The following is an 18,556-nucleotide window of genomic DNA, read 5'->3' as shown; positions in this document are numbered from 1 at the left end:
TCAGAGGACAAAAATGTCCCTTACCAAACACTCAATTAAAAACAAAACAGATATATATATATATTTTTCTACCTTTTTGCTCAAATTTTCCAACCAAAAATACCCAATATTTAATTATTTTTTTATTACTTTAACCCTTAAATTGCTCATTTGATTAAATGATGTCACCATATTCATGAAAATATAAAAATAAATAAAAAAATAAACATTTTTTTTTTCATACAATAAATGTTGGAGAGCGTGGGATTTTATTTAAATAAAACTAAATTAATATATAATATTAGAAATAAAAGTGATATTGCTGCATCTTTATTTTTTTATTTTTTATTTATTTTTAAAAACTTTATTTTTTTTTTTAACTAAAAGTGTCCTATCTATTCCCATAACAAACACAATTTTTAAAAGCACATTGATTAAACAATATAATTGTATATTCTCTGATTACAGGGTTTCATTTTGGAGACAAATAATAATTTAATTTTTCATTTTTCTGTTTGCCATGAGATTCTTAAATTTTACAGTTGTACATCCAAAAACAACTCACTTACATTTATAAATGCTAAAAACAACTGTAAAAAACACAAATGGGAATTTAAAGGGTTAAAACGATAAAAATAATAAAATATATATTTTTTTGTTTGTTATTGGACTGAAGTTGAAGGAAAGATTTGAGGAAAAAGAGGCAAAAATATGAATACTTTAGGTTTTTATAGTAGTTTTTGGTAAAAGACATTTTTATCCACCAGTGTCCTCAAAGAGATATAAATTAAAGTGAACTTCAGGGGTTAAGAGAAACTTCTGTAGTTTCTCTTGTAAGTCATGTTAAAGGTTGAAGAAAGTAAATTAAAAAGTTTTTCTTTAACTGTGAAAGATCAAACTCCAAACCGGGGAGATTTTAGAAATGTCAGAGAGCGGTGGAGTTCAGATTTCTCCGGACCATCTACATCTCTCTTCCCTCTCTTCTTCCAGTTTCTTCTTCAGTCTTCGTCTTTTAAAGGTCACAGAAACAAAACTCAAACCCGGACGCGCCGGTGTATCAGCACAGGAGCTTCCCAGGATGTGTGATGGACGTGGGGATGTTTTCCTCCTCGTCTTGTTTTGGAGACATTTCCCAGCAAACATGGCCGACAGGTTTAATAACTCAGCTTCAATTACAGAGCCTGGACTCCAACCTGTGCTGACTCTAAACCCTTTAACTTGACAGAATGACGTGTTTTCTGATAAAGCAGCAGAAAACCCGGCGACTGTGTTTACCGGCTCGGCTCATTTTTAATTGGGTGGCAGGTACCTGAATATGAGAAAGAAACAAAGTCGGATTTTCAATTTAAAGGGAGAAAACAAACCGACTCACCGGTCGGACGTGGTTTAAGTCAGAGGCTGTAATTATGTTGGGTGTCATAGAACAAACTCATAACATTCGCAGATTTATTCCTGCTTTTAGAGTTTAATTGGGGCTATCTATAATTACACCTCACAGGAAATAATTGGCTTTCTCAGCGTCCGAGCAATCAAACACGTGTGCCAATAAAAGACGCTGTTATTTCCTTTGTCAGTGTGAAAAGTGTCGATCAGTCTGCTAATTAGCGTGATGAAGGACGTAAACATTACGTCCCCCACCTGTGGGGGCTGGGGTAACTTCAGGTAAACACACAGACTTCCTTAAAACTTCTGCCTCACTCTGATTGGTTACCTTCTCTACTGCAGGAAATCAGTGACACGGAGATCCTGGAGCTTACCCACAGTGCACTGGGGCGGATGACGGTGATCCGACAGATCTTCCCCTTGTGGAGGGACAGCAGCACCCGCTGCATGAGGCAGAACCACCGGATCTCCTCCCTGCTGTGCGACCCTCAGGAGGGATACCTGCAGAACCTGGAGGTAAGCCTCGCCGCTCCACTTTCACAGAGTTAATGAGTCATGATTCAGTTTCTGAGCACAGCGCCCTCTTCAGATGTACTGGTCCGGTACGGATCAGAAGTTTGGTAAGGTTTGGATCCGTAAAGTAAACTGTGCCCCTCTTGGTAGCTGGCGTGTTAGCCGGATGCTGATAGCGGCGTCAGCTACGTAACAGTGTGACACAGTTTCCCAGTAATACCCAGAGGAAGGTCTGCTCCTGCGTGGTCGACCATGGACCGTTGTTTGTGACACCATTTTCCAAACATAGGGAAAGTTCTCCTTAGGAAGTCGGCTAGAGATTCAAACACGGCAGGGTTTTTTTTTTCTTCTAGTTACCGCTGTCGCACAGGAAGTGATGATTCATCCTAGTCCTAGTCTTTCCTCATCTGTCAACATCCACCGGCCACAATGCAATTTTCCATATTTTACAGTTTTACGTTTTCACTCGGCAGACACTTCTGCGAAACCAAAATAAACCACAAGCAAGAATTTAAACCGAAGAGAAAACCTCTTTAAGAGCGACAGAGTGCTTCAGGTTTGATGGCTGCAGGTGCTGCCATCTAGTGACAGAAAGAGTGCATTTTTTTTACATTTGATTTAATCAGACTGCAGTGCTTCTAGCTCCACCTCCTGGGGTTGGATCGGTTTGTCTGACACCCCAACAGAAGGGAACCAGGAAGTAGGACAGTACGGGTCGGTAATTTGGGGACCTGTCCTGGTTTTCGTTGAAGGAAACTGAACTGGACCTCTTGGTGGAAACAGGGCTACAAAGAGCTACAGGGGGACTACATGTTATGGGCTTTGCTAAATGGGATGAAAGTTTCAGTTTGATTATTTTCCTTCTTGAAGACCTCCTGATACAAATTGGTGAGTCGGATGTAGCGAGCGTTTTCAATCAGTCACTTTCATTATGGTAATATATGAACGTAAGATACTGAATGTCCATTTGATCACTCACTTCATTCACAAACTCCTCCTCAGGGTTAGAAAGTTTCTGTTACTCTACTCCTGGGCGGCGCCAGGGGTGGAGTTTGCAGAGTTGCACCATCTGAACGCTAGCATTGTCTGTACTTCCTGTCTTCATCTGGCACATACTGAGCCAGAGAGAGTCAAAGGTCACATGGTCATCACTGAAACAATAAGCACAGAGTGAAAGTCTGAGTTAGCGCTCCAGCTTTACGACTCGAAATGAATCATCTCTGTGAAAACTGTGTTTCTCAAAGTGCTCATTTGTGAGCTCATTATGTTTAATCTGCTCTGAATAATTGGATCCAACAATGACGAAAGACACTCTAAAAATGTTTGATTCCCCTCCCTGTCCTTTGTGGAGCGCTGATCTGCCGCTCTGAGTGAAAACAGAGATAAGTCATGGTTGTGTATGTTGGCCAAACACAAAGATTCCCCTGATTAAAGAGGTCCATAATGAAGGGGGGGCGGGAGCGCGCCAACGAGCGCCTGGAGGACTTCATTAGCCGCTTTGGGTCATAATGTAATCATTCAAAGGCACAAATATTCATTTAAGGGACAAATTAAGTAATTAGTTTGTACAAGTTATTAAATTCAGAGGGGAAAAAAGAAGCTAATTATGATAAGAAAACATGATTCAATTAAAAACGGAGATTTCTGCAGTTCGCCCTCTGTTGATTGGAGGGTTTACATCCATCAGTGCTGCAGCTCAAAGGCACGCGGTCAGCTTTTTATCATTTGGTGAATTTTCCTCGTCCAACAGAGAGAGAGGGGTTAGCAAACTCTAAAGTTATCAAAGCTCAGCAGTCGGCGCCCAAAGCTAACTCATTAGCAGGCTAATGAGCTAGTTAACTGTTGTGTTTCCTGCAGAATGAGATTTTAAATGTGGTTTAAGTGGACCGCAGCAGTTTATTTGTGTGACTTAAAGAGATAAGAGTGGGACAGAAACAGACCAGCAGCCAACTCAGACAAAGAGGGAACAAAACATCCCTGATCCTCCTGCTAAGGCCCCAAAATAAAACCACTACTGAAGCTAGGCATGGGGAGCTCAGGCGTTGGTGGTTGATGCTCCAACTCTCCAAAAATCAACAATCAGTCAAAAGTCCTTATATACCTCTCCATTTTTCTCTCATCACATTTATTTCCAAAGCTGCAATTCAAACTAAATTTCTCCCAGACATTGGTATTAACTCAAATAATCCACATGAAAAGAAATCCCAACGTTCAGGTCCATAAATAATGATTATGGTGAATTAAGTACGATAACACAGGAAAAAAGTATAGAACACACCATGGAAAGGCTGAATACTTTGGACAGGAAATGCACCATACCACCTGAAATCTGTCAGTAATTATTACCTGAACTTCCAATTAGTGCAAACCAACATCAGCTGGGCTAGAGCAAATTGATGGTCCTATAAAAAAGGTGTTTTTTTTTCACCAAGCAGTTAAATACCACACACCTCATGATGGGTAAAGACAAAGAGCTCTCTGAAGACATTCACAACCTGATTGTTGCTCAGCATCAGAATGGAACTGGTTACAGACTTATATCAAAGCACCTGAATATTCCAGTCAGCACCGTTGGGGCCATTATTCACAAGTGAAGGAAGCACCACCTTACCATCAACAGGCCACGCACAGGAGCTCCTTGAAGATTTCTGACCAGGGAGTCAGAAAGATAGTCAGAAGAGGACTCAACCAGCCAATGACCACCCTGAAAGGGCTCCAGAAAGACTTGGAGGCAACAGGTACAATTGTTACAGAGAAAACAACAGGCAATGCACTCCACCACCATGGCCTCTATGGACGCTCAGCCCGCAAGACTCCATTCCTCAAGAAAAGGCATGTTGAAGCTGGTTTAAAGTTTGCTAAACAGCATCTTGACAAGCCTGTAGAATACTGGGAGAATGTTGTCTGGTCAGATGAGACCAAAACTGAACTTTTCAGCTTTCATACTACATACCCTGTTTGGAGGAGAAATGGCTCTGCACATCAGCCAAAAAACACTACACCAACAGTGAAGTTTGGAGGTGGAAGCATCATGGCATGGGGTTGTTTTAAAGACAATCTGTGCAGAGGAATGGGCCAAAATCACACCTGAGCAGTGTGGGCCATTAGTTCAAACATACAAGAAGCTTCTGGAAGCTGTCACTGCAAACAAAGGCTTCTCCACTAAGTATTAGATGAGTCTCAGTTAGCGTCTTCAATACTTTTTTCCTGTGTTATCGTACTTAATTCACCATAATCATTATTTATGGACCTGAACGTTGTGATTTCTTTTCATGTGTGGATTATTTCAGTTAATACCAATGTCTGGGAGAAATTTAGTTTGAGTTGCAGCTTTGGAAATAAATGTAATGAGAAAAAAGTTGACACTCTCTGTTTCTCCTGCTGTCACGCTGAATATTTTAACATGGGGCTCTATGAGGAATGAATCACTTTTGGAGTCAGCCTCCTGTGGTTAATCACGGTACTGCAGTTTTGGAAGCTGACCAACCTCTCTGCCTGTTTTCTGTCAGCTCTGATTGTTTCCAGCCTTCAGCTCGTCTGCAGCTCCACTGAGCGTTAGAGATGCTGCTCAAACTTGTTTGTGTTGAGTGATGTCCGCTCCACCCGGGAGGAGCAGGAGGACGTGGATCTTTGTTATCGTGTTTTTCTGTTTGTCTGGAGGAGAAAAATGAGACAGAAAAGCTGCATTTGTAAAAGCTTGTGTTTTGGCCACAGGCTCTGTGCGCTGACTGTGGTTTTCCATGTCACATATTTCCACATGGATTTATGTCACGGTGTCACGGCGTCTTTACCGTATCAGCAGCAGACAATTCCAGCTGTCTGTGACGATATCTGCGGTAAATGTGACAGATTTCAGGCCTCATCTGTATTTATGACCCGATGTGGAGCTGCTGTCAGTTTCAGCAGATACTAAACACCTGTCAGTCTGTGGAGGAGAGGAGGCGGGATCCAGTGAGGGGTTTACGTTCTGCTGACATGAGGGTTTATGCACGGAAACGTCACAGAGTGTGTCTTTAAAATAACAGACTCTGACGGACTGTTCTTTTCTGACACAGCTTTATGAAAACAAAAAAGCACCACCTCTTTGTTTTTCTGTGTGTGTGTTTGGTGTGTGTGTGTGTGTGTGTGTGTGTGTGTGTGTGTGTGTGTGTGTGTGTGTGTGTGTGAGTGTGTGTGTGTGTGTGTGTGTGAGTGTGTGTAATCGTGTCATGTCAGGAGGCAGCGTGCGGTATGGACTTCATGCCAGTCAGCTGGACTCATCTGGACAGAGTGCTGCTCATTTGTCACCCTGCATTTGGTCTCTGTTCCCTGCTTTGGCATCTGTGTGTTAGAGTGTGTGTGTATGTGTGTGTGTGTATGTGTGTGTGTGTGTGTGTGTGTGTGTGTGCTGTAATTTGTCACAGTGTGCTCTCTCCGCCCTCTGCAGGGCAAACAGATCACATGTGGGTAAGTTGGCTCCTGGCTGGCTGTCATCTTCACACCATCAAGCGTGTGTGTGTGTGTGTGTGTGTGTGTGTGTGTGTGTGTGTGTGTGTGTGTGTGTGTGTGTGTGTGTGTGTGTGTGTGTGTGTGTGTGTGTGAGGCTCTGACCATGATTTCGATAGCTTGAAACCAGCAGATGATGCAGCACCAGCTGACTCACACATGTGGTCTTGGTGGTTTCTGCAGCTCCTGGTCTGGTTTTTCCTCTGCTGGTTTTTAACTTTTGATGGCCTCCTCTCTCTCCCTCCTCTCTCCAGGTGTCTAACCTCTACCTGTACGACAGCGTCCTCATGCTGGCCAACGCCTTCTACAGGAAGCTGGAGGACAGGAAGTGGCACAGCATGGCCAGCCTCAACTGCATCAGGAAGTCCACCAAGCCCTGGAACGGGGGCTGGTCTATGCTGGAGACCATCCAGAAGGTACTGAGCGTGGTGCCTAATCTGTCCCAGTCCCTGATTGGATTAGATTCTGATTACTGATCACCAACTGATTTTTAATCATCAACAATTCAGGATTGTTGATTCTCCGTTTGACAGTCACCAAAATTATTACACCGTTAAAAAACAGTCGCTGAATTACTTCACTGTTATCGGAAAAGGAAAGTTCTTTCTGTGTAAAACTATTTGTTTTTGTTTGAAACAAATATTCACACTTATTAATAAATGTTCACATTCAGTGTTTTTTTTTTCCTGTAGAACAAAAATGCAGTTTTGGAGCTGTGTGTGTTCACAGCTGAGTAATGTTTGCACCAGCATTAAAACTGATTGTAGCTGTACTAGCTTAGATTCTGTAGAACACACGGAGAAAGTGAAGCTGCTTATTCTTTGTTTTGTGTTTTAACAATTATAAATATTAGAAAAAAAAAATAAAATATGTTTATAGCTATTCAATTTGACTTAACTCAGTTCAGCTAGTTTTAATGTTAAAGCTAGGGTCTGCAGGAATTTCTGTTACTTGCTCATAAAAACACAACATCCGAACTGGCTCCTCCTCCTTGGCTCAGTGCCAGCAGCAGCCCACACCCACATCCTCCGACTATGACTACGTGAACACACTTACTAGTCGAGCAACCACCGGTAGCATCCCGGTTTTGCATGGGAGGGACTCGAGAGACATGCTCCTGACTTAGCATGTTAGCACAAGCTAATCACAGGTATTTGACACATACCTTGATAGCGGAAAGCTAACTCACCTGCGCTGCTTTCCAAGTTCCCATAAGTGAGTGAAAGTCAAGCTTCACCCTCATTTGCAGTTTTGTTTCACTTTGTTTGTTTTCCTTCCTCTGTGCTACGTCCGCTATCGTAGCTGCTCTTGTTAGCTTCTTCAACTTACTGATAAACAACAACTAGGCGATCTGTGATTGGCTGAGGTAGCACCCTTACTCTCCACCCAGAAACAACCTGATACAACCAAAACATCAGCATCCAGGCAGAGGAGGGGGTTTGAGGCAGACACAGACACTGACACACATGTAAAGAGGCCCAGAAGAGACGATTCAGCAGGATTATTTCTGTAAAAGTTGATATTTTATTTATTTAGAAAATTCCTGCAGACCCTACTTTTACCTGTGTGAGGCCTTCCTGAACTTGTGTGCACGTAACACAGCACGCTAAAATCTGAGGCTGCCCTGAACGCAACACTGATAAGACTGTAAGACTGCAAACGTAAATATTAGACAAATAGGAGATTATGAGTGAGGCAGGATGGGAAATGAAGTATCCTATTGGCAAGACATGGTGTGGATAACTATGGTGTCAAAATGCTGCCAAAGCTAGAGAGACAAAAATGACAAAAAATAAAAATGATGCCACATGTATTTATTTTTTTCACCACTTTTTGTACTGAGAAGATTTCCTCATGGGTCTTGTGGTGCGTTCAGGGACACTAAGGTCGTCCCACATGCTCATAAACTTTTCATGGAGCCTCTTCAGGTGGACACTCCTCAAACTCAAAGAAAACTGATTATTTAAGGAGTCAGATCATAAAATCATGACCTGGGTTTCCTTTGAGAGGTTGTGTTTTCGTTAGAAATGGATCGTAAACGCATCGTCGTGCAGAGAGGATCTAATGAGAGAGTTTTCAAGGCTGTTAGGCTTATTAACAGCTGGAATGTGATTGCTTGTTCGTTTATTCTGCTGCCTTGATCTCCTCTCCCGTATTTAAACAGAGAGTCACTATATTCACTCCGTCTGATTCAATACGGCTGAAAATGTCAGAGAGCGTGTTGTTTCCTGTTTCCCATTCGGAGCGGAGCGCGTGGAGGAGAATATTAAACCTGATTAGATTTAAAGCAATGATAAATAAAAGAACAAACAGCCTCTTTGTGAGCGCGGGATAAATGAAACATGAATGGCCGCTGGTGAAACATGAAAGGAGTCGTTCAGGATAAACATGGATGAGCGTCTGAAAACAGGGAGCTCGTTGGGGATGTGTGATACGTGAAGGATGCAGGAAGCATTAATGTCAGATTTATGAACAGTAACAGCCTCAGAGCTGATTAGTGATCCTGTTTTCTCTGAGTTATCCGTCTTTTTTATGAGATTAGCTGAATTATTCTAATATCTGTTCCTCACTTGTCGAATAGTTTCTCTCAGCTTCCAGAAATCGATCTCCAAGAGCTGCACGCTGGAAACTTTTCCCGCAACACCTACATGTGCGTATCCTCTCTGAGTGAAAAGGCAGAATGAAAAATAAATAATATCTCAAGCTCGAAAATTAACCAAACTATGAAAGTTTTGAGAAGTTGTGAGAATAAATAAAACATCTCCTCCAAACTGTAGCTCCTTCTTCCTCCACCAGTCTCTGCGCTGTGTCAGGAGGTCATTTATACAGGCTGAATTATATATGTGCTGTTTTTCTCTGCAGTCGAGGCAGAACAGTACATCAGCACTTCTCACACAGGGAACCAAATGACCTCTTTTCTGCTTTTGTTTTTTCCAACTTGAACATTTCCACCAGCCGCAATCTCCCTGACTATTTTGTTGATGAGATGGAAAATGACTTTGTGAGAGGGCGGCAAACGCGGAGTGAAAAATGGGCCAAGCAGACGACTTCTCCGTCGTTCTGTGTTCTCCGTCAGCGTGTCACGAGACGTAACCTTCATGTCGTCTTCTCTTTGACAGGATTCAATCTGTTCATGTAGATTAAGTTGGCGGACCATGAAAGATGGAGTCAAAAGGCTGCAGCGTCTTTAGATACGGATGAAATATCCTTCAGTGTCTGACTTACTCTGGGATTCGAGCAGCAGCGTTAGAGCTGGAGTTTAGTCTGACATTTTAGGAGTTTGGCTCCAGTTCTTAGAAAATAGTTCGACAATCTAACGCCAAACATCCACCAGATCTCAAGTTTAACACGCCATCCCAGTTTGGCTCCGTCTTTCCTCGTCTGTCGACATCCACCGGCCATGAAGCGTCACGAGATGTTCTGCTATTTCTTTTAGCGGACACTTTTGTCCAAAACAACAAACACAAACAAGAATTTAGACTGAAGGGAAAACCTTTGTGAGAGCGACAAATGGCAGAGTTTCATCGTCACACAGAAACGCCCGGAGCTTAAAAATAAAAGCCTGCTTGGTCTCCTAAATAATAAAAACCCTGATGCATTGGAGTAATATCTCCTCTGATGGAGCGGCTGGAGCTCCACTGACTCTGCACCAAGCTGCAGACCGACCAAAACAAACTTCATCAACCATCCCCTCCTCGGGGTGACGGCGACTGCGACCTTTGCGGCTGACAGGTGAACATTTAGCCGGTCGGCCCGCGCTGACAGGTGTGTTCGCTCTTTCTTCACCACCAACAGGAAGTGATGGAGCCGTGAAAGCAGACTTTATTACCGCCTTTCACTGCAGGAACAACACAAACTGGATCCAGCTCACTCACTCAGGCTGTAATGATATTTTATATGACACGTCGTACATCTTGCAAACACTTTGCCTGCTTGTATATTCTCCAGTAAAAAGCAGCGAGGCAGCTGATCATCCAGGGAGACAGGAAGAAAACATCACTGATGGGGAATTAGTGAAGCTGATTTATTGGGTACACATCCACATCAGGAGCTTTCCTCCTCTAACGGCCTCTGCTGGGGTTTCTCGTGCACGTCCTGTCCCTCTCCGGTTGTCATCCTGGCATCAATATCACTCAGTTTAGCAGCTCTCAAAGCATCATGGGAGTTCTCCTGATATTAAACATACAGAGGAGGCAGCGGCAGCAGCTCTAAAGGTCAGAGCGGGAAACTCTGCAGAATTTGATGAAGCTGTTCTGTCGTATTTCTTCTCTGTTTTTCGTTTTATCAGTTTTTCATCTCCAGCTCTAACATCCCTCATTCTGTCTCTTTTTAAGCTCATCTTAACGTCTCCCACCGTCCCCCTGGCCTCGTAATTAATCTGCAAAGATATTAAAGTAAGAAACTCCAGCAAAGCGTTGTCAGTTCCCTCTCTGCTTTCCAACATTTATTGTGAAGATTAAGGAGCGCAAAAAAACTTAAAAACCCATCACCCAGCAGCAATTTGTCTGTTTACAGCCAGCGTGTGATTTGTTCTTACACCTGGTGTCGTCAGTCGGCTCTTTATTTTCCATTTGAAGTTTCTACTCTCAGTAGAATTAACCAATCATGAATCAGAGGCTTCAGAGGATCCACGCAGAGTTCAATCCAGCGTTTTATCGTCCCACAGAGTCCACAGAAATATGCTGTTTCTGTTTACACCGTGTTTACAGGTGATGCCCCAGCGTTCAGAGGGAAATGCTTAAAAACATGTTCACCAGGGCTGAAACCTCGATGACAAGAAATGGTCGAGGAATGTCCTCCACTCGAGGAATCGTTTCAGCTTCAAGAGCTCAAAGCAATCAATGCAAGGAGACGTCAGGGCTGGGTATTGCCAAAACCTCACGATTCGATTTTGATTCTTTAGGTCGCTATTCGATTCGCTTATCGATTCTCATGCCCCATGTGAACATATGTGGTGCATCACCTCACGTTTTGAGCAATAAAACAACCCAAACATCAGACTTTAAGCCAAGGATCTGGCTTCATGCTGCTGCTGCTTTGGCTGACATTTTTTTGTTGCTTGGTCTCCGGTGGCCCTCGTTCAGACAACGCTAATACCATGCACAGTCCCCCTCACTTGCCAGGAGATGAATCGATTCAGAGGATTTTCTGATTTGATATTAAATTGGGTGAGGAAATACTTCAATGCATCGATTCATCAATCCCTAGCTGACGTCATGTACGCAAAAGTGGACGAAGGAGGGGCAGAGTCCAACTAAACTTTAGCGCTGTATTTAGCAACTTTTGGTCCATTCATTATTGTTATTTTGAGTAGTGGTGTACCAGTCAGTCTAAGGCCCCGTTTACACGACGCCGAAAACGGTCGATTCCGCAAACATTTCGTTGCGTTTTGGCCTTCCGTTTAGACGAGACCACGTTGTGTTTTCAGTGAAAACGCAAACTTTTGAAAACGCTCCCCAGAGTGGAAAGATCTGAATCCGCTCCTCCATCCAGCTTCGTGTAAACACAGAGCGGAGCGTCTCAGGGTGAAACGCTGACGTCACCGCATGCGCACTAGCAGTTTTAGGTGAAGGCTCCGCGCTCAGCCGCATTTCTAGTTGAGCCAGTAGGTGGCGGTAATGCGCGTTATGGTTGGATTGCCGACCGTCTCACACAACAAATAAAAGAAAGAACAGAAGAGGAGACTTCTCCTCCTGGAGTCGTATGAACGCGGATCGTTTTCACGCCGTCCTCATGTAAACGCGGGCGGCTTTTGAAAACGCAAAGGAAGAATTGTTGCGGGAGTCTCCGTGTAAACGTGGCCTAAATGTTTGATATATTGATGTTGTGATCAATACTCGGGTGATGAGATTGAAACTTAAGTTTCAGTTTCTTTTCACGACTTTCACATGTTCATAGCTATCTATATAAAACAATTGATGGAAATTTGTCTCTTCTGCAGTAAAAACAAAAACTTGTTTTACACACGGCTCCAGGTACAAATTGAAGCACGCTTACAAATACAATAAATGTCACATTAAAGTTTGGATGTGTATTGATTTTTATCTCATGTCCTTTCATTTATGTGCGAGAAAGTGTGTTTTTGATGTTGCTCTTTGTAGTACTGCGGTATTTTTTTTTTTTTTTAAGTTCTGTCTGTGCGTGTGTATATATTGCATGATTCAGAGTGTAAAAAACAGAATTTCTTCTTCTTTTTTTAGACCCCTCTGGCAACTTTTTTTTTAAGAAAGCAACTTGTGACAAATCTATCGACCACAGACTGTCGAATAAATAGACATAATCTCCCTGACATGACCCGTCTATTTCTGCACCAGATTTTTGAAGCAGATCAGCCGCCGCAGCTATATTGAAAACAGGACTTCTTTTAGGGTCATTTTTGCTGGTCCCAAGCCTGAATAAAAAAAAATATTGAAATAACATTAAAAAAGACAAGACTCAACCTAAGAAAGTTCATTTTTAGTTGAGTTATTTCTTGTTGTCTGAGCTCCTCCTTCAGCGTCCACAACAATAACAAACAACAATAACAATAACAAACTGCTTTTTGTGCAAAATTGGTTGATTACATCGTTTAGCAACTTATCTAATCCGTAAAAACACCAACTGCAGAGTGAAGAAGATGACAAATAAACAAAACAGAGCTGAGCTACCTGGACGGTTGTCAAATTTAACTCAAAAGTCATGGATGGATCAAACGTCCAGAAGCTCTGGAGCTCAATGCTGCAAAGACTCAAATCTGATCAAGGAAACGTCTGATTCCCTGTTAGCACATCACGTTTCTCAGATCTCGTAGAACTTGAACTATCTCAGATAAAATCCCTTCTTTGTTTCATTCTGTAACTGAACACAAACATGACTCTGACGTGACTTCCTGTCTCCTTCAGGGGAACATCACAGGTCTGACAGGCACGATGGATTTCAAGGACAGCGGCTCCAACTCTCACGTCCAGTTTGAGATCCTGGGCTCCAGTTTCAGCGAGACCTTCGGCAAAGACATCAAGAGGGTGAGTTCTCCGTTTTTTTCCCTGCTGCAGCCCGTGAAGTGGAAATAAATGGTGCAGAGGCGGCATCGCCTACAAGTGTCAGAGCTTAAAAATCTGCCGCCTGAAATCCAGACTGAACCCACATTTTGTTACCGAGCTGTTATTCAGTCTGACACGGGGCCTCCTGAGAGGCTGTCAGTGGGAGGAGGAGCAGATTCAACACACACACACACGGCACAGAGAGGTCAAGTGAACGGCGGTCGATATCTGGATTTGTTTTGAATGTTCTGCTGTCATATCACACGTGTGCTAACAGCTGATCAAACTGAAGCTCAGGCACATTCAGAGCTGCATTTGGAGCTTTCAGTCCCCTGACTTCAAGGGAGGATCCTTGAAATCTTCTCAGAGCCGTGCCCCTAACTTAGCATGTTAACACAAGCTAACCACATCTGACGCATGCCTGGTTAGCAGAAAGCTAACTCGCGTCACTCTATCCCGTGGAGTTTTGTTTCACTTTGGTTGTTTTTCTTTCTCTGTGCCACAATCGGCTGAGAAAACCACGCCTACTCTCTTCCCAGAAACATCCCAAAACAACCAAAACATCAACATCCAGGCTGAGGAGAGGGGTCGAGGCAGACACAGACACTGACACACATGTTTGAAAGCCCAAAAGTAACGACTTTTAAAGAAAAAGGAAGCTTAAACTTGCAGATTCGTGAGCACGAGCATTTCCTCTTTGGGAGCTCACACATGCTCCGTATATCACTGCACCTCCATTGTACCAACATCAATGCCTCATGGGAGCTGTAGTTGTTGAACAAGCAGATTTACGACGCCGTGGGAACAAAGAGCGCGCTCACATCGGTGAGCTCAAACAGTCGTCACTTCATTAATTTCTCCAATTATTGAAAAGGTGGTTAAACTTTGTCGGGTTAACACTGATTAACGGCGTTCACGTTAACCGATCGATGATCAGTTGGAAAAATGAGGTTTTAATGAAGTGTGAGGGGAGTTAGAGCCTGTTTCTGCTGTGTTCATGTGTGTGTGTGTGTGTGTGTACAGTAAATTAATCAATACAGATGAGCTGCAGGATAATGAATCCATGTGCACAGCGTGCGTGTGTGTGTGTGTGTGTGTGTGTGTGTGTGTGTGTGTGTGTGTGTCAGTGTGTGTCATTAGCTCGGCTCTCACCCCCTCGACCTCAGCGTGATGTAAGCTGCTCCCTGATCCTGACTGGTTGAACGGGGTGTAATGTTCCTTTTTATTCACCGTTACATGATGTGGGATAATAATGTTTTCAAGGCTGCCTTATGTAACGGCGAGCGGCATTGTGCGGCTCTGTTAGGTAAGGAGCGGAGAGGACGGGAACAAAAAACAGAGATGAAAGAACAAACACGAGAGGAGATCAAACCCAGAGACCACGGATTCTCAAACTCAGCTCGGTCCATTATTCAGGAGGTGTCAGCGTGCCGCTCGCCTCCTGCAGCTACTCCTCTCTGGTCCGTCTCTCTGCTTCAGGTTTTATTTGTTTTCAAAGATATAGACGGGAAAATGATGCAAAAGGAGAGAAAATCAGTTATAAAATCTGAAAAGACAGAAAATAGAAGAGGAGGAAGAAGTTTAATGAATGGAGTCGTTTACTAAACAACTTTTTGAAGAGCTCAACGAGAGGTGGCAGCAAGGTCGATGAAAACAACAGGAGTGAAAAATAAAAACCTGGCAAATTATCAGAAACTCCTAAATACGTTCAGGAGCAGCGCTTTATTCCACTGACAGAGATCGAAGTGTGGGAGGCAGAAAGCTTTCATCCACGCTCACATCCTCAGGAAACCCTCCGTGGTTTAAGGAGCTCACAGCTTCCCAAGATGGAAATTAAAGGAAACACCAGGAGAATTTTTATAAAACTGGGACCTTTTTTTTCTCCTGATTCTTTTATGATCTCTGGGTGCTGATTTGATTAATAGTGCTATTTCTTTATTATTTCTGAATTTTGTGATTTTTAATTTGCTTCTTTGACGCCACACCATGTGAAAAAGTAGCTAGATAGTCGAAGAAAAGCATTTCGCCCTCTGCTGGAGAAAAGAGGTAACATTTTTTTTAAACCCAGTTCATAAACAAAGAGTAAATGAAGGATTTCAAAAGAGTAGGTAAAGGGTTAAACTTGGAAAAGAAAAAAGAAAAGAAAAGGAAAAAATGGATCAAAAACCTGTAAAAAAAATAAAAATAAAAATAAAAATAAATAAATAAAAAATAAAAAAAATAATAAATAAAAAAATTAATTAAATTAAAAAATAAAATAAAAAATAAAAAAATGTGTTTGTTTTTTTTGTGACTCAATTTCTTTCTCTCACCCTTACTTGCTGTTACTTTTTAGAATTCAGAGTCATGTTTTAGCTTTTAATCCCAGTTATTCTGTCTCATAACTTTGGCTTTTAACTCAAGAAAGAACAGCAGAAATGTAAAATTAAAAAACTTTGAAACAGAAAGAAAAGTTAGTATCAAGGACCCAAACATTTGGTTATCATTGTTGCTTTTACTTTGAAGGCGTCTTTGGACTGGTATCACTGTTTCCTGTAAGCTACTTATTCAAAGCTACCTGCTTTTATTTTGAAGGACTATAAACCAGAAGTAAACAGCACAAATAAAACAAATAAAACAAATAGGATTCATTAAACAGTCATTTTTATGTTCAAAAATCTCCTGTTTGATGGAGGCAAATGGTTTGTTTGTGTTTCAAACTAAATTTGAACATATTTTGTAGCTTCTTTTTTTCGTTTGCTTGGGTGTTTGAGCTAGCATAAATGCTAGTATAGCTGCATCAGTCATGCTGTTAGCTATAAGAACATGAATATATTTTTGTTCACAGGAAAATTAAATATTTCACTTTACTCGTAAACTAAAGTAAGTTAAAACAGCCTGTTCTGAATCTTTTAAGAGACAGTAAGTTATAGTAAAATTCACAAAAGTAAATAATAATGATCCATATTTTTCTAAAAGGTTTGAGAACATATTTCTTAATACATGGTTGAACACATTCATTTTAAGAGCTAAAATTATTTATAATGTCTGGAAAAATATATTAATATTTCCTTATTCTGTGAGTTCATTCAGTTTATGAACATGCCAAGTAAAAGTTTATTCAGTAAAACTTTGTGACCCATCAGTTTGAGAGTCCATCCAGGAAAGAAACAGCCGTTTATCCACAGATTACAGAGGAGTACAGGTGATTATCAGGCATAACGATCACTGTCTCACAGAGACGAGGAGCGAGTTCAGATGGAGGTAAAGATAAAGGTCGACAGAAAAGTTTAATTCGCCGTCAGTTTTACAAGCAAACATAACATTCATATGATTTAACTGCTTATAGAGGACACACACACACACACACACACACACACACACACACACACACACACACACCTACACACACACACACACACACACACACACACACACACACACACACACACACACACACACACACAACAGTAGCTGAGAAATGAACGCTTAATCACCTGGCTTCTCCTCCTGACTAATGGCTCCCTCAGCAGTGTGTAACTGCCATAAGGAAAACACACACTAACACACACACACACACACACACACACCAGTAGATATCAATATAACGCCCCAGACACACTGTATATCTGTGATGTAAACACTAACATGTATCATGAGCCCACACACACACACACACACACACACACACACACACACACAGCTGAACATGAGCACATTAATAACACAAAGAGGTCAGTAGGGAGCAGTGTGTGTGTGTGTGTGTGTGTGTGTGTGTGTGTGTGTGTGTGTGTGTGTGTGTGTGTGTGTGTGTGTATCATCATTTATCTAAATGGGAGTCAGTGTCTCATCCTAACCAATGCCCGGGCGGCGGCGGTGGCGTGGACGGTAATATGAGCAGGACGCAGACGGGAGGAGTCAGCTGTGAAGACGTTAAACAGTCAGGTGTGTCTGTGTTTTACGGATGATGAACTCCTTTAAATCGGAGCGGGGAGGTGTGGGACACTTACAGGCGGACGCTGGATTATAAACCTGGTTATCTCCTCACGTGTGCAGCCATGAGGAGGCCATTAAAGCTCCTGTCAGGAGCTCCGAGCTGGTAATGAAAGACTCAGACACTTCTTAACGACCTCCAGGAGCAAATGAGGCCCGTCAGAGAGCAGATTGATTATTTATACTCCTGTCAGCCCCGTCAGATGAGGCGTACGCCACAAACAACCTCTTAAAGCTACAGCAGCAGAGACGTCCTGGAGGTTTCTCTTTTCCAACATGAATCATGAACTTAAAGCTGCAGGATCATCATTATCATCATCATCATACATCTGGAGACTGATCCTTACAGAGGCAGAAAACTCCAGAAGGACCAGACGTCTCCGCTACATGAGAGTGATAATAACATTAACTTTATTTGTGTAGCGAGCAGAGAACAGGACAGCAGGAATAAAAAGACAACGTTCAGAGTGTTAATAGAATGAAATAAGCATAAACGTGAATAAGAGCTCCTCTCAAATGATGCATCAGAGAGGTCTATTACACTCCCTCAATCTTCAGTAAGCTTTCAGAAAATCAAAACTCCTGTGAGGATTTTTTCCCCTTCTTTCTAAACCCCTTAGTTTTCAAAAACAATGTTCATTTAGTATCAAGAGCAACTTTTTTTTACCAAGCAAAGTTAGATGGTGTCAAATTTAGCATTTTAGATTTAGGTCAGGCTGTGATTGAACAGGGTGTCTCCTTGTAAGTTGGCCCAAGAATTACACACAGTTTTATTTGAATAATGTTAAAATTATTTATTAATTTTTGTTTGTTTGTTAAAAATACTTTCCAAATTAATACAAAAAATTGTAAAACTTTAAGGATTTGCAAAAAAAGAAAAAAAAAAAAAACGTCATTAATTTGTGTTAATTTTTATTTGTTTATTATTTTTTTAATCATTTTTTTATATTTTTTAAACCTTTTATTAAAATAATTTCCAAATAAAAAAAATGTAAAGCTTTAGAAGTTTGCAAAATTGTCAAAAAAAAAAAACACTTAAAATATAATTTTGGCAACCTATGTAAAAGAATTAAAAGTATATCAATTTGCTTTTTAATTTTCAAAAAGTGCATTCAATTTTTTGAATGTCAAAAATGATTAAAATGTGAAATATTTGCAAAAATTTCAAGCAATTTTGAAATTTCAAACATTGGCCAAAACTTCAA

The 18,556-nt window shown here is 41.6% G+C and overlaps 1 protein-coding gene across 2 annotated transcripts in view; it reads left to right on the top strand.

Moving 5' to 3' along the window:
• grid1b (glutamate receptor, ionotropic, delta 1b) overlaps positions 1-18,556 on the top strand; it is a 528,466-nt gene that overhangs the window by 456,609 nt on the left and 53,301 nt on the right. For both annotated transcript variants that reach the window (XM_074663093.1, XM_074663094.1), the window contains exons 6-8: positions 1,705-1,878; positions 6,615-6,776; positions 13,242-13,361. In XM_074663093.1, coding sequence (XP_074519194.1) covers positions 1,705-1,878; positions 6,615-6,776; positions 13,242-13,361 — 456 coding nt within the window. The remainder of the gene's footprint in view (positions 1-1,704; positions 1,879-6,614; positions 6,777-13,241; positions 13,362-18,556) is intronic.

This window comes from Halichoeres trimaculatus, unplaced genomic scaffold (assembly GCF_033239565.1).
Source record: "Halichoeres trimaculatus isolate MK-OKI-2021-1 unplaced genomic scaffold, fHalTri1.1 fHalTri1_scaffold_23, whole genome shotgun sequence".
NCBI classification, from domain to species: Eukaryota; Metazoa; Chordata; class Actinopteri; order Labriformes; family Labridae; genus Halichoeres; species Halichoeres trimaculatus.
The sequence above is the reverse complement of the archived record's forward strand: the minus strand, read 5'-3'. Positions and strand labels throughout refer to the sequence as shown.